The following is a 15506-nucleotide window of genomic DNA, read 5'->3' on the forward strand; positions in this document are numbered from 1 at the left end:
GTGCAGTGTTTCATCACAATGAATGCTTTATCAGCAGGGGATTATCACTGCCCGGACTGGTGCCCATGTGCCTCCTAGTCCAACCTCAACTAGTACTGATCGTTAGCACATTACTGTCAATGAAACACAGAAAGCTGCCAATCAGTGGAGTTGGGCGGGATTAGTTTACTGAGCTCTGCTACGTGTCAACATCTAAAAACTCTAATTGTGTCCCAACTGCGGCACCCAGTAAACGAAGTGACTGATCATTGGAATTGGGGTCTCTTCCTATATGACGCTGCTCTCAGATGAGACAGCAAAAACCTGGGGACAGATTCCTGGTCAGACGTTTATGTCAGCACAGGATACCCACACACCAGTAGCTTAGCTAGGATGGTGTAAGGCCAGGCCAAAGCCAACATACATAGTGGAGACCACCTGTTTATTATGCTCTGGAGAGAACCCCCCCTCCCCCCCAAAAAAAAAGCATAACAAGGGGCATTAAATTGGTGGGGAATAACTTCTCTGCAAATCAAATTTCCTGGGAAAGTCAACATGAATCGGTGAATTCTACCACTGTATGGCGGTAATATCGGTTTGGGTCTTTGTGTAGTAAACTTTATTCCGTACCAGCATGGCGTTCTGCTGAGGTGCCCACTATACCCCTATAATTACGCTAAATCTCCATAGCTGTAAACATGGTCACCTTAGGGGCCCCAATGCTGAATCTATGCCATACACATTAGGACAGATTTACTAATCTAGTTAAAAAGTCTTATAACGTGTAAAGATTGGTTATCTGTATCCAAGACCTGGACAATCCCTTCACGTTTGTTACTAAACAAAAAAAAAGGAGTTCCAGCCATATTTCATCTTTCTATAAAGCATTCAGCAAGTTTATTAAGTTACAGGTACAGAAAGCCAATAAAATAGCAAATATAAATAAAACACAACTAGAACTATGTACATGAAACCGATGGAGCCTACCAGACGGACAGTGATACAGTGCACGGAGAGCAGACCCCAACCGGCGCGACCGTCAGATCCTATGAGGGGTCTCCACGTCCCATGTGGCGACCATCAGTTAGGGGAAGAGTCTTACGTACCTGTACAACTACAAAATATATTGAGGTCTATACGTAGCAAAAGTAAACTCCGCGCATGGCAGATGCTGCGGCCGGTACACACAGAGAATTCTCCATCAGTCTGACGCTTCCTACATTGTGATTCTTTGGGAAAGAGCAGCATTCAAGGGTTTACAAGGCGTTTCACACCGGTAACGTGCCTCTAGCATCCTACGTAAGCTGAACATAAATTATTATTACAATAATAGCAATTATAATAATATAATAATCTACAACAAACAAAAAAAAAAAAAACACATACAGGGTCCATTAGGAGGCGGCTCACCCTAGAGATGAATTATTGCTGAACTTATGCGTTAGCCCGAGACTAATCCCAAAAGCTTTATTCCTAGAGCCACAATGTACAGTCCTCAAGGCTGCATGAGGTTTTCAAGTCTTGCAGGATATCATGACTCACGTGTATACATCTATTTACACATTCAGTGACACAGAAAACTACAGAATTAGACTATTTGGAAAATGCAAGGGTTAATATTTCCTTAAAAAAGTAAATTAAGGCATTTTTCTCCTATGCAGCATTACCTAAGGTTCTGCTCACCCAGATAAAAAGCAAAATTGAAAGCCTCATCTCCATTTATACTTAGGGGAACCTAAAACAAGTTTGTGCAGAATGGAGAGGCAGTCTGTGATATAGCAACTTCCTGTGACCAATACTTGTAATGTAAAGGTGGTCACCCCAACTCAGACCCAAAGAGAAGAAACGGATTCTGCAGAGACATGCAAGCAGATTAAAGGAGTCCAAACACATTACAACAAATTTAGCAGGACCCTCCGACCATCTAATGCATATGGAGGCCTCCTGAGATTGCCCCGTCAGATGTCCAATAAAGGAGGACGACATGGTAAATGTTCACACCCTTTACTTTTGCCCTCTGGGTAGATTAGCCATCGCCAGAGGTGCTTACTTTTCTCTCCCTATTCGGCATACATGCACGTTTGGCCAAGCTGAGCATGCAGGTCTATGGGGAAGCTTTCAGGAGAAATCATTGTTAGACTAATGAGCCAACGGGTTCTTTATGAAGGCTGAGGGGGCACACATACGATATTATATATATGTAAATATCTACCAGGCTTGGCTTCTTATGTATAATCTTTGTGGCCTTTTTCCAAGAGTCTATTCTATAAAAATAAAATAAATTGACCTATGTACATATCCCTGGTTGGGTTTGGGCTTGGCTCCTTGTCACCAGAGCCGCATCCAACTAGGCGACCCTTCTCAAGGGTTGGAGACAAAAGTTATTGAGGCTGTAAGGAACCGGTAATAAGTCTCTGTACAGGAGTGTGCTAAAAAAAATTATATATATATCTTTTGGCTCCTCTCCTCTTTAACGCTGTCCTGCTTCCCGGATCCTGCAAGCGACGGCCGTGATGAGGGCAGCTCCCTTTCCACTGCCATCTTCAGACTGGAGAAATGTCACCTGACACTTTGGAGAAAGCTCCTTCACGGTTTCATGCATGATGGAAGAGAAGCTACAAGGGAAAAAGAATAGATAAGAATGTATAAATGGTTCTGAACATGTCAAGAGCAACCAGTTATAACTGCATAGTCTGTATTATAATGTGTGAAGTCATTAACCCCTTAGCGACCGCCGATACGCCTTTTAACGGCGGCCGCTAAGGGTACTTAAGCCGATACGCCTTTTAACGGCGCTGTGGACCCCCGGGATTACAGACCCCCGGGATTGCGATCGCTGCAAATAGTTTGTAAAAAAAAAAAAAAAAATGCTTTGCATTTCTCTCCCCTCTGATGTGATCGCACATCAGAGGGGAGAGAAATAGAGCCCCCGAGCCCCCCACCATACCTCCTCCTGATGTCCCCCTGTCCCCGGTCCACAGCCCTTGGTCCCCGGTCCCCAGCCCACTGCTCCTGGCCCCCCTTCTTCTCTGCTGGAAGAAAATGGCGGGCGCATGCGCAGTGCGCCTGCCATGATCTGCCAGCAGAGACCCAGCAACCTATGAGAATTTTCTCATTGGCTGCTGGGTTTTGATTACTGTAACATGTCCAATTACAGTGATCAAAACCCCTAATATTTAATAAATATGGCAGCACTTGGGCTGTACCTCTCTCTTCTCTCCTTGTAGTTGTTCTAGGAGAGAAGAGAGAGAGACTACAGTTCAAGTGCTGCCCTGTCAGTTATTCACAAAACATATCTGCCTCCGCTAGCATCCCATTTACCCACCCCCGTTCTCCGTAATCCCTGCATCATCAGCAGAGGATTATAAAAAAAAAAGAAAAAAAAAATTATAATTTTTTATTTTTTAGGGTTAGGGTTAGGGGTAGGGTTAGGGTTAGGGGTAGGGGTAGGGTTAGGGTTAGGGGAGGAATTAGATAAAATGGCTCGCAGAACTTTTAGCGCGGAGCAAGCTTACAGCCTGCTTTGCTCCGGCAGCGAAACAGATTCTGTCCCTGAAGCTGAGCAGCTTTCAGACAGTGATGACGACTCTTCCTCCACGGGATCCCCCAGCCCGGTGGTAGCGGAGTCGGTCGTCACTGCTGAAGCTTCAGAGGCAGGACCAAGTACCGCAGTCCCCCCCCCCCGCTGTGGTATAATGACACCTCATTTTCCCCTCAAATTCCCCCTTTTTCTGCAGTCCCTGGAATAAAAGTAGATGTCGCCAATTTTACCCCCATTGATTTTTTTGAAATTTTCATTAGCCCCGAAGTCCTGCAATTAATCATCCACCAAACTAACCTATATGCCCGGCAATATATTTCCCAAAAACCCACTGCCTTTCATTCCCGTTCCTGGATCCCCACAAATGTCCCCGAAATTAAAAAATTCTTAGGCCTCACCCTGAATATGGGTATAGTAAAAAAAAACCACTCTCCGCTCTTACTGGGCAACAAAAGCTGTCCACTGCACCCCTGTATTTGCAGCCATCATGTCCCGAGCCCGTTACGAAGCCCTGATGAGATTCCTCCACTTCAGTGACAATTCCCAAGCTCTCCCAAGAACTGACCCCAACTACGATCGGCTAAATAAATTAAGACCCCTAATTTCCCTCCTAAAAACTTCCTTTCTAAATTCCTATACCCCAGAGCAAAATATGGCAGTCGACGAGTCCTTGATGAGCTACAAGGGCCGTCTTTCATTCCGCCAATTTATTCCCTCCAAGAGAGCCAAATATGGCGTAAAATTATATAAAGCTTGCGAGAGCTCATCAGGGTACACGTCCACCTTCCTAATTTATGAAGGTAGGGACCGCCAAATAAACCCCCCAAACTGCCCCCAGACCATTGGTATCCCAGGCAAAATTGTCTGGGAGCTAATGACGCCCTTTCTCAATCAAGGGTACCACGTGTACACAGATAATTATTACACGAGTATCCCCCTATACAAATCCCTCCATGCTGCAAGTACAGGGGCCTGTGGGACAGTGAGGAAAAACAGAGTGGGGTTTCCGTCACAGTTGGTGTCCAGACGTTTGGAGAGGGGGGCGTCATTTTCACTTGCAAGCGACCAACTACTTGCAGTGAAGTGGAAAGACAGGAAGGACGTCTATATGCTTTCCACACTGCATACGGACACCACTGTGACGGTCAGAGAGAGGGGTGCCACCAGGGACAAAGAAAAACCTGTCTGCGTCACAGACTATAACAACCATATGGGTGGCGTAGACCTGTCAGACCAGGTTCTGCAACCATACCTGGTCAAGAGGAAGACCAGGGCGTGGTATAAAAAGGTGGGAATCTATCTAATTCAGACTGCCACCTACAACAGCTTTGTCCTATATAAAAAATCTCAAGGACCGCTAACTTTCCTGCACTTTCAGGAGAAAGTAGTAGAGAGCCTCATATTTGAGTCCATGGCACCGGGGAAAGCCTTCGACTCTGAGGATTCCCGGAGACTGTCAGAACGCCAGTTTCCTCACCCTGTCCCTGTCACTCCCACCCAAAGGTATCCTCAAAAAAGGTGCCGAGTTTGCAGAAAGCATGGCAGGCGGAGTGATTCCCGATTCTATTGCCCCACATGTCCATCCCAACCAGGCCTTTGTATCTCCCCCTGTTTTGAGACCTACCACACCACCTACAATTATTAGTTTGCTTTTTTTCAATAATTTTTATTTTCTGCTTAGTGGCCCCAGTAGTACAATTTGGAACAATTGATAAATAATATTTTAATTAGTAGATCCCATTTTACCCCATTTCACAATTAATTCCAGAACTTGATCAATCCCATACCAAACTACTATCCCAACAAATTCTCGTCCACGTACCCACGTCTGTACGCTCTAGAGTGTGGACCCCACAAATGTTCTTGCAAAGTCAGGTCATCTGAAAATTCTACGACTCGATCAATCCCATACCAAACTACTATCCCAACAAATTCTCATCCACGTACCCACGTCTGTACGCTCTAGAGTGTGGACCCCACAAATGTTCTTGCAAAGTCAGGTCATCTGAAAATTCTACGACTCGATCAATCCCATACCAAACTACTATCCCAACAAATTCTCATCAACGTACCCACGTCTGTACGCTCTAGAGTGTGGACCCCACAAATGTTCTTGCAAAGTCAGGTCATCTGAAAATTCTACGACTCGATCAATCCCATACCAAACTACTATCCCAACAAATTCTCATCCACGTACCCACGTCTGTACGCTCTAGAGTGTGGACCCCACAAATGTTCTTGCAAAGTCAGGTCATCTGAAAATTCTACGACTCGATCAATCCCATACCAAACTACTATTCCAACAAATTCTCGTCCACGTACCTATGTCAATAAGCGTTAGAATGTGGACCCCAGAAATGATCATGAAAAGTGAGATTATCTGAAAATGAATTCTAGGACTTGATTACTCACAAACATTTTTGACCATTTATCTAACTTTGACTGTTTTTATAACTGTCTTGCTACACAAAACTTTGGCTTCCATTTATATTACTTATATTTATGTTGATGATACGGGCATGATCATTTTATTGTAGGATTTCTAAAAAATGAGGAAGTTCCGTACTTATACACTATGGGCTTTACTTTATGGTTCTTGCCGAACCTCTGGTACCAGACAATACTTTCTATAGAGAACTGGTTGTTTTGTGCATATAGCGGTTCTGACCTTGGCGGGTGGGAGCTTGCTATGGTGTACCACGTCTATTGGCACATTCGTCTCTCATATAGGGATTGATGTAGCTAAAAGGACGTTGTACGACCAGTCTCTGAAACTGTCTGCCATTCTAGCCCTGATGGTGTTCTTTCATCTTTGGAACAAACTCCGCTTTGCCACATAGTTGGCTGCATTTTCCTACACATTTTGCCCTTCATTCCAGTACAGTTTATTCTTCCTGCTACAATATACGCAAATGCGGGACAACTGTTTTGTTAGCAAGACCAATTTTATAGTCAGCCATTGTGTTTTAGGAGCATGCCTCCCTCTGTGAGTAATAATTCCTGGAAGGATTTTCTTTTTTGCTCAATGTCTCTAGAAGCTTTGAATGGGTCCTGGATCTTCAATTTCAAATAAAGCCAAATTTGTCACATTGTGCCCCTTTCTGTCCAAGCCCTGCCATTTGTCCAAACAGAACTTTTTTACTACATATGGGATATCGCTGCACTCATAATAAAGTGGGTAATGAATTGTGGAGTCCACTTTTTGATGTTATTTCTGAAAAAGTGAGACATTCAGGTCTAAAACAAGATTCTCGTGGAAAAAAATGAATTTTTTCAATATGACGACCTAATGTTATCAAACTCTGTGTCATACATGTGGGTTCAAATTGCTCAATATACCCCTGATTAAAATCTTTGAGGGGTGTAGTTTCCAAAACGGGGTCAGTTGTGGGGGGTTTCTGCTGTTAGGCACATCTACAAACCCAAAATGACGTCCGCTCTCACAATTAAGAGATTAAAAAGTCAAACGGCGCGCCTTCCCTTCCAAGCTCCGCAGTGGGCTCAAACAGAGGTTTACCACCACATACGGGGTATCGACATACTCAGGACAAATTGCACAACAACTTTTGGGGTCCATTTTGTCTTGCTACCCTTGGGAAAATAAAAAATTGGGGGTGAAAAGATCATTTTTGTGAAAAAAAAATGATTTTTAATTTTTTCGGCTCTACGTTATAAACTTGTGTGAAGCACTTGGGGGTTCAAAGTGTTGACCACACACCTAGATAAGTTCCTTAGGGGGTCTAGTTTCCAAAATGGTGTCACTTGTGGGGGGTTTCCACTGTTTAGGCACATCAGCGGCTCTCCAAACGCGACATGGTGTCCAATCTCAATTCCAGGGAATTCTATGTTGAAAAAGCCAAATGGCGCTCCTTCCCTCCTGAGCTCTACTGTGCACCCACACAGTGGTCCCTCCCCACATATGGGGTATCGGCATTCTCCGGACAAATTGCACAACAAATTATGTGGTTCATTTTCTTTTTTTACACATGTGAAAATAAAAAAAATTGGTTCTGAAGTAAAATATTTGTGAAAAAAAGTAAAATGTTCATTTTTTCCTTCCACATTGCTTCAGTTCCTGTGCAGCAACTGAAGGGTTAATAAACTTCTTGAATGTGGTTTTGCGCACCTTGAGGGGTGCAGTTTTTAGAATGGTGTCAATTTTGGGCATTTTCTGCTACATAGACCCCTCAAACTGACTTCAAATGTGAGGTGGTCCCTAAAAAAAATGGTTTTGTAAATTTTGCTGTAAAAATAAGAAATTGCTGGTCAAATTTTAACCCTTATAACTCCATAATAATTTTTTTTTTTTTCCAAAATTGTGCTGATGTAAAGTAGACATATGGGAAATGTTATTTATTGACCATTTTGTGTGACATATCTCTTTGATGTAAGGGAATAAAAATTCAAATTTTGAAAATTGCGAAATTTTCAAAATTTTCGCCATATTTCCGTTTTTTTAATAAATAAAAGCAAGTAATATCAAATAAATGTTACCACTAACATGAAGTACAATATGTCACGAAAAAACAATCTCAGAATCAGCGGGATCCGTTGAAGCGTTCCAGAGTTATAACCTCATAAAGTGACAGTGGTCAGAATTGTAAAAATTGGCCTGGTCATTAAGTGCCAAATTGGCTCTGTCACTAAGGGGTTAATAAAATCAATGACTAGGATGCATGTAGGCCATACATTTGATGTTATTACTAGCATTAATCTTTACATTTAGGCTATGCATGGCGGTGTTATTTGGGCACTGTATGGCGGCGTTATTTGGGCACTGTATGGCAGCGTTATTTGGGCACTGTATGGCCATGTTATTTGGGCACTGTATATCAGTATTATTTGGGCACTTTATATCAGTATTATTTGGGCACTGTATAGTGGTATTATTTGGGCACTGTATGGCCATGTTATTTGGGCACTGTATATCAGTGTTATTTGGGCACTGTATAGTGGTATTATTTAGGCACTGTATGGCCATGTTATTTGGGCACTGTATATCAGTGTTACTTGGGCACTGTATGATGGTAGAAATCAGCACGGTAATTGTATGCCCAGATAACTTACTGTGGGTGAAGTTTATAAAGGGTCCCATCTACGCCCACAGTGACTTTTAGGGCCTCCAACCCTCGGTTCTCTCTGATCTTGTCAACGACTGCAGCTACTCCAGCCCCACAAAGCTGAGCAGCTCTCCGTGCCACCACCGTACACACTTCCTTTACAATGATACTGTCGTCACATGTGCTGTCCAAGCCGAGATGTTGAAGGATGGCGCGAACCTGAAGCAATGCCAAGCGATCACTGCCAACATAAGATGAGAAATAAATAAGGTAAGGCACGCGACTCATGAGTTGTTTCATACTGGCTAAGACTAGGTTCACAGTAGTACAGGGGTCTGCGCCAAGCACTACATCTACATAAGGGTTTCTGTCGCAATCAAACCCTGTATTCTGATGGAACCATTCACTTAAATGAAGCTGACGAGAAACTGCGGCAAACCGTGGTTCTGAGACTGTCCGCTTTATTCAAGCGAATGGCTCCATCAGGGATCCCGTTGGAATGGTTGTCTGAAGATTCTGACATAAATCCTGATAGTGCTCGGCAGGGAGTACTGTATTAATGTGAACCTAGCCTTCCAATCTAGAAGTACAATCACTCACCTCTCAATCTGAGACAGGAACTTGGTTTCAAAAATGCCCCTCGTCTTCAGCCTCTCCGATATCTTGCCACGGAAAAGCAGCCCCCGTTTAGTGAAGTCAATCAAGACGTTCCTAACTATCTCCCCCAGGTACATGCCGCTGATCATCTTCTCAAACCTGCAGGGAGACAGATTCCGGTTACTAATGAGCTTGGCAATTAAACAATGGATATTTTTAGTGGCGTTTATTACGCCTTGAAGCACACCGCCAACCTCAACCAAAAACATAAGGGCTACCTCTCGCGTTACATGCGAAAAAGAAAATTAATTAATCTATGTTAGTCCTAAAGGTTCTGGACAATTTATTACGTTTTATAAACCAGATATCCTGTTGTATTGTCCTATGGTAGGGGGCTAAGGCCTTATACAGGAGGGTCCTGTATTTAGGCCCCTTAACTATTATAAAGAGAGAAGCCGCTTTGATCTCTTCTCCTAGGGGACCGGCTACATCCATTTATTACACCTGCTGGCCATGGTTATCAATGGGAACTATGTAATGCTTTTTTCCCCCCTGTGGTGGAGCTGTAGTTAATTAAAACTCTGCGGTCCGGTTTCCTCACTTTACAGCCAGGTGCTGGAGGTCTCAACAGCAGGATGCCCAGTTTACAGATTTGTTCACAAAGTGAATCCTTGGATTGCATGGAGTTCTAAAATTCACCACAATACCAATTTAATACAAATGTTGTGCCATCCTGTCAAAAAAAACAAAACAAAAAAAACATTGCTTTGTTTTTTTTAACCATAGAAGCCTTTAGGTGATGTGAGGCAGTGATGGGGATCATATGCGAGGGTTGATATGTGTCCCTCAGGATGCAGACAGAGTCCTATTAAACACGCTGGAGTGGCTTGTATTCACAGCAGGACGTCAGTGATTCACAAGGCAAAATAAAAAAGTATGGAATGGGTCCAAATAGTTACTCAGTCAGATGTTTAGGAAAACCCATTAAGGTTTTTTTTGTTTTTAGAGGGATTTGCAGGTTTGGTAGTGAGGCGAATCCCTCTCTTCACTCCGGGTTTTGGAAGTGGCTCTATACCACAATTCCATTTAAAATCTGTCAGTTTTGCTTTGGGTGTGTCAGATTGGAGTTTGCAAGCTGCAGAGCAGGTGGCTCTGCACAACCCAGGTCGGCAGCAACAGGTTATGAGTTCTGGACTGTGTTTGTGGAAACCCGGCTGCGATCCGGAGGACAACACTCCTATGTGTGAGTTGTAAAAATAAAGACACCATTTATGTTTAACTTCCTGTGGTCCCTGCCTATCTGTCTCACTTCATAAACCCCGCTGCACTACAGTGATGGATAGCTGACAGATGGGATCTTTCAAGGCATCTATAGGACATATTCATTTTTATCTTCCATCTGAATCATAGATGGTGAGAGACAGACACATTCATAAAAGGGTAATAAATTATGGATAGGATAAAGTACCAGATCACTAGGGATCTGATTGCTGGTACCTCCAGTGATATTGTGGTGTCCCATCTGAATAAGATGGAGGTCACGCCTGCACTCCTCCGCTCTACTCACTGTCTATGGGACTGCCACAGACAGACGAGTGTTTTGGCTGTCCGTAGCCTATGAATGGAGCAGGGGTGCATATGCGCGACCCCCTATTTCTTCAAGACAGATGAATAGGGAGATCACTTTCACTCTTTAATCAAAACTGCTTAAAGGGAACTTGTCACCCCCAAAATCAAGGGTGAGCTAAGCCGACCAGCATTAGGGGCTTATCTACAGCAGCTTATCTGTATTCTGTAATGCTGTAGATAATGCCCCCGATGTATCCTAAAAGATAAGAAAAAGAGGTTAGATTATACTCACCCAGGGGCGGTCCCGCTTCTGGTCCGATGGGTGTCGCGGTCCGGAGCCTCCCATCTTCATCAGATGACGTTCTCTTCTGGTCTTTACGCTGCGGCTCCGGCGCAGGCGTACTTTGTCTGCCCTGTTGAGGGCAGAGCAAAGTACTGCAGTGCGCAGGCGCCGGGCCTCTCTGACCTTTCCCGGCGCCTGCGCACTGCAGTTCTTTGCTCTGCCCTCAACTGGGCAGACAAAGTACGCCTGCACCGGAGCCGCAGCGTAAAGACCAGAAGAGGACGTCATCTGATGAAGATAGGAGGCTCCGGACCGGACCGCAACACCCATCGGATCGGACCGCAGCGGGACCGCCCCTGGGTGAGTATAATCTAAACTCTTTTTCTCATCTTTTGGTTTACATCGGGGGCTTATCTACAGCATTACAGAATGCTGTAGATAAGCCCCTGATGCCGGTGGGCTTAGCTCACCCTCGATTTGGGGGTGACAGGTTCCCTTTAAAGATACGCTGCACTACATGTGTTGGCAATTGCACCTATTTGTTGGAAGTGAACATGCCGATATCCGATCTCAGAAGCAATTCTGCCCCACCAGGAAGAGAAGGGAAAAATAGATAGTTTCCTAAAATTGTGTAAACCTCATCTATCACTATATTACTGTACCTAAGAGTAATACAACTTGAATATAGAAAAGTGACAATATTGCCGGCGTACAGCACTGCGATGTATATGATTACAAGAGAACACAACATGGGGGCCAGGCAGGGCATCTCATCCATGCTCAGGCAGGGCCTCTCACCCATGCTCAGGCAGGGCCTCTCACCCATGCTCAGGCAGGGCCTCTCACCCATGCTCAGGCAGGGCCTCTCACCCATGCTCAGGCAGGGCCTCTCACCCATGCTCAGGCAGGGCCTCTCACCCATGCTCAGGCAGGGCCTCTCACCCATGCTCAGGCAGGGCCTCTCACCCATGCTCAGGCAGGGCCTCTCACCCATGCTCAGGCAGGGCCTCTCACCCATGCTCAGGCAGGGCCTCTCACCCATGCTCAGGCAGGGCCTCTCACCCATGCTCAGGCAGGGCCTCTCATCCATGCTCAGGCAGGGCCTCTCACCCATGCTCAGGCAGGGCCTCTCATCCATGCTCAGGCAGGGCCTCTCATCCATGCTCAGGCAGGGCCTCTCATCCATGCTCAGGCAGGGCCTCTCATCCATGCTCAGGCAGGGCCTCTCATCCATGCTCAGGCAGGGCCTCTCATCCATGCTCAGGCAGGGCCTCTCATCCATGCTCAGGCAGGGCCGCTCATCTCCCACCTTCCTTTGTGCACAGTATGACACCAATAATATTGTGTAATGAAGAGGACGCCAAGACAATCCGGCAGCTGCAATAACACTGCATGTTACATAAGCCCAGCACAGGTCTATGACAGCTCATTAGGCTTGTGAGCAGACGTGTTGTTCTAGGATTCGGGCCATTTGTTGTACTAGGTAACATACCTCTGCTTGCCAGGATTCAGCGACAGTTCATCCACCGCTCTGTCAAACTCCGTCCTGAAATCCTCCAGACAGTCATTATCCCCGAATGCTCCCCACTCCATGTTGATGCACATCCTGCCTTCTTCTCCTTCTACCAGCTCCACGTTTCTCATCTCCTCCATGTAACAAGCATTGCTGCCAGTACCTGAGGAGCAGAAAGGAAGAGAAAATGATGATCCATATAAAACCCATATACAAGAGTACACAAACTAGTCAGAGTAATGACCTGTCAAACACGAGGAGACGGTTTATACTCCCATCACTTCCTGAAGAATTTTACTATTTTTTTTCTCAAGCCAGTAACTCCATCTACTATATAATTGTCTAAGGGTCACTTCCGTCTTTCTGTCTGTCCTTCTGTCTGTCACGGATATTCATTGGTCGCGGCCTCTGTCTGTCATGGAATCCAAGTCGCTGATTGGTCTCGCCAGCTGCCTGTCATGGCTGCCGCGACCAATCAGCGACGGCCACAGTCCGACTAATCCCTCCCTTGCAGTCAGCGCCCGGCGCCCGTTCCATACTCCCCGCAGTCACCGCTCACATAGGGTTAATGCCAGCGGTAACGGACCGCGTTATGCCGCGGGTAACTCACTCCGTTACCGCCACTATTAACCCTGTGTGACCAAGTTTTTACTATTGATGCTGCATATGCAGCATCAATAGTAAAAACATCTAATGTTAAAATTAATTTAAAAAAATCATTATATACTCACCTTTCGCGACGCTCCGGTGACCGCTCCATGCAAGCGGCACGTTCCGGTGCCGTGTATGGGAGAAGGACCTGCCATGACGTCACGGTCATGTGACTGAACTACAAGGGGCCCTCGGAAGGTGAGTATATGTTTATTTTTTATTTTTTAACCTGTCACATACGTAGCTGGGCAATATACTACGTGGCTCTGTGCTGTATACTACGTCACTGGGCAATATACTACGTAGCTGGGCAATATACTACGTCACTGGGCAATATACTACGTAGCTGGGCAATATACTACGTCACTGGGCAATATAATACGTCAGTGGGCAATATACTACATCACTGGGCAATATACTACGTGACTGGGCAATATACTACGTGACTGGGCAATATACTACGTCACTGGGCAATATACTACGTGACTGGGCAATATACTACGTCACTGGGCAATATACTACGTCACTGGGCAATATACTACGTCGCTGGGCAATATACTACATGGCTGGGTAATATACTACGTCACTGGGCAATATACTACGTGACTGGGCAATATACTACGTGGGCTGTGCAATATACTACGTGGCTGGGCAATATACTACGTCACTGAGCAATATACTACGTCACTGGGCAATATACTACGTCACTGGGCAATATACTACGTCACTGGGCAATATACTACGTCACTGGGCAATATACTACGTCACTGGGCAATATACTACGTCACTGGGCAATATACTACGTCACTGGGCAATATACTACGTGGGCTGTGCAATATACTACGTCACTGAGCAATATACTACGTCACTGGGCAATATACTACGTCACTGGGCAATATACTACGTGGTTGGGCAATATACTATGTGGTTGAGCAATATAGTACGTGGGATGTGCTACGTCACTGGGCAATATACTACGTGACTGGGCAATATACTACGTGGGCTGTGCAATATACTACGTGGCTGGGTAATATACTACGTCACTGGGCAATATACTACGTGACTGGGCAATATACTACGTGGGCTGTGCAATATACTACGTGGCTGGGCAATATACTACGTCACTGGGCAATATACTACGTCACTGGGCAATATACTACGTCACTGGGCAATATACTACGTCACTGGGCAATATACTACGTAGCTGGGCAATATACTACGTCACTGAGCAATATACTACGTCACTGGGCAATATACTACGTCACTGAGCAATATACTACGTGGCTGGGCAATATACTACGTCACTGGGCAATATACTACGTCACTGGGCAATATACTACGTCACTGGGCAATATACTACGTCACTGGGCAATATACTACGTCACTGGGCAATATACTACGTCACTGGGCAATATACTACGTCACTGGGCAATATACTACGTCACTGGGCAATATACTACGTCACTGAGCAATATACTACGTCACTGGGCAATATACTACGTCACTGGGCAATATACTACGTGGTTGGGCAATATACTATGTGGTTGAGCAATATACTACGTGGGATGTGCTACGTCACTGGGCAATATACTACGTGACTGGGCAATATACTACGTGACTGGGCAATATACTACGTGGCTGGGCAATATACTACGTGGCTGGGCAATATACTACGTGGGCTGTGCAATATACTACGTGGGCTGTGCAATATACTACGTTGCTGGGCAATATACAACATGGCTGGGCAATATACTACGTTGCTGGGCAATATACTACGTGGCTGGGCAATATACTACGTGGGCTGTGCAATATACTACGTGGGCTGTGCAATATACTACGTTGCTGGGCAATATACAACATGGCTGGGCAATATACTACGTTGCTGGGCAATATACTACGTTGCTGGGCAATATACTACGTGGCTGGGCAATATACTACGTGGACATGCATATTCTAGAATACCCGATGCGTTAGAATTGGGCCACCATCTAGTTTACTAATAAATTACGCAAGTGGTTAGGGCTTAAAGATGTTTCTAAGGTAACGTTCACATTAGCGTTATGCTAGTTTGCGTCGGGTTTGCGTCGGGCGACGCAGCGGCGACGCATGCGTCATGCGCCCCTATATTTAACATGGGGGACGCATGCGTTTTTGTTTGTTGCGTTGTGCGACGCATGCGTCTTTTTTGCCGCAAGCGTCGGACCAAGAAAACGCAACAAGTTGCATTTTTCTTGCGTCCAAATTTCGGCAAAAAACGACGCATGCGTCGCAAAACGCAGCGTTTTTGCATGCGTTTTGGTGCGTTTTTGCATG

The 15506-nt window shown here is 45.2% G+C and overlaps 1 protein-coding gene across 1 annotated transcript in view; it reads right to left on the reverse strand.

The window, feature by feature from the left end:
- Nucleotides 1–846: 846 nt before the first annotated feature.
- Nucleotides 847–15506, reverse strand: part of LOC138676865 (hexokinase-2) — a 52136-nt gene continuing 37476 nt past the window's right edge. The window contains exons 15-18 of the mRNA XM_069766529.1: nucleotides 12522–12705; nucleotides 9181–9336; nucleotides 8588–8821; nucleotides 847–2594 (exon numbers count right to left, since the gene is read on the reverse strand). Of these exons, the coding sequence (XP_069622630.1) occupies nucleotides 2450–2594; nucleotides 8588–8821; nucleotides 9181–9336; nucleotides 12522–12705 (719 nt within the window). The 3' untranslated portion in view covers nucleotides 847–2449. The remainder of the gene's footprint in view (nucleotides 2595–8587; nucleotides 8822–9180; nucleotides 9337–12521; nucleotides 12706–15506) is intronic.

Source organism: Ranitomeya imitator, chromosome 4 (assembly GCF_032444005.1).
Source record: "Ranitomeya imitator isolate aRanImi1 chromosome 4, aRanImi1.pri, whole genome shotgun sequence".
In the NCBI taxonomy this organism is placed as follows: Eukaryota; Metazoa; Chordata; class Amphibia; order Anura; family Dendrobatidae; genus Ranitomeya; species Ranitomeya imitator.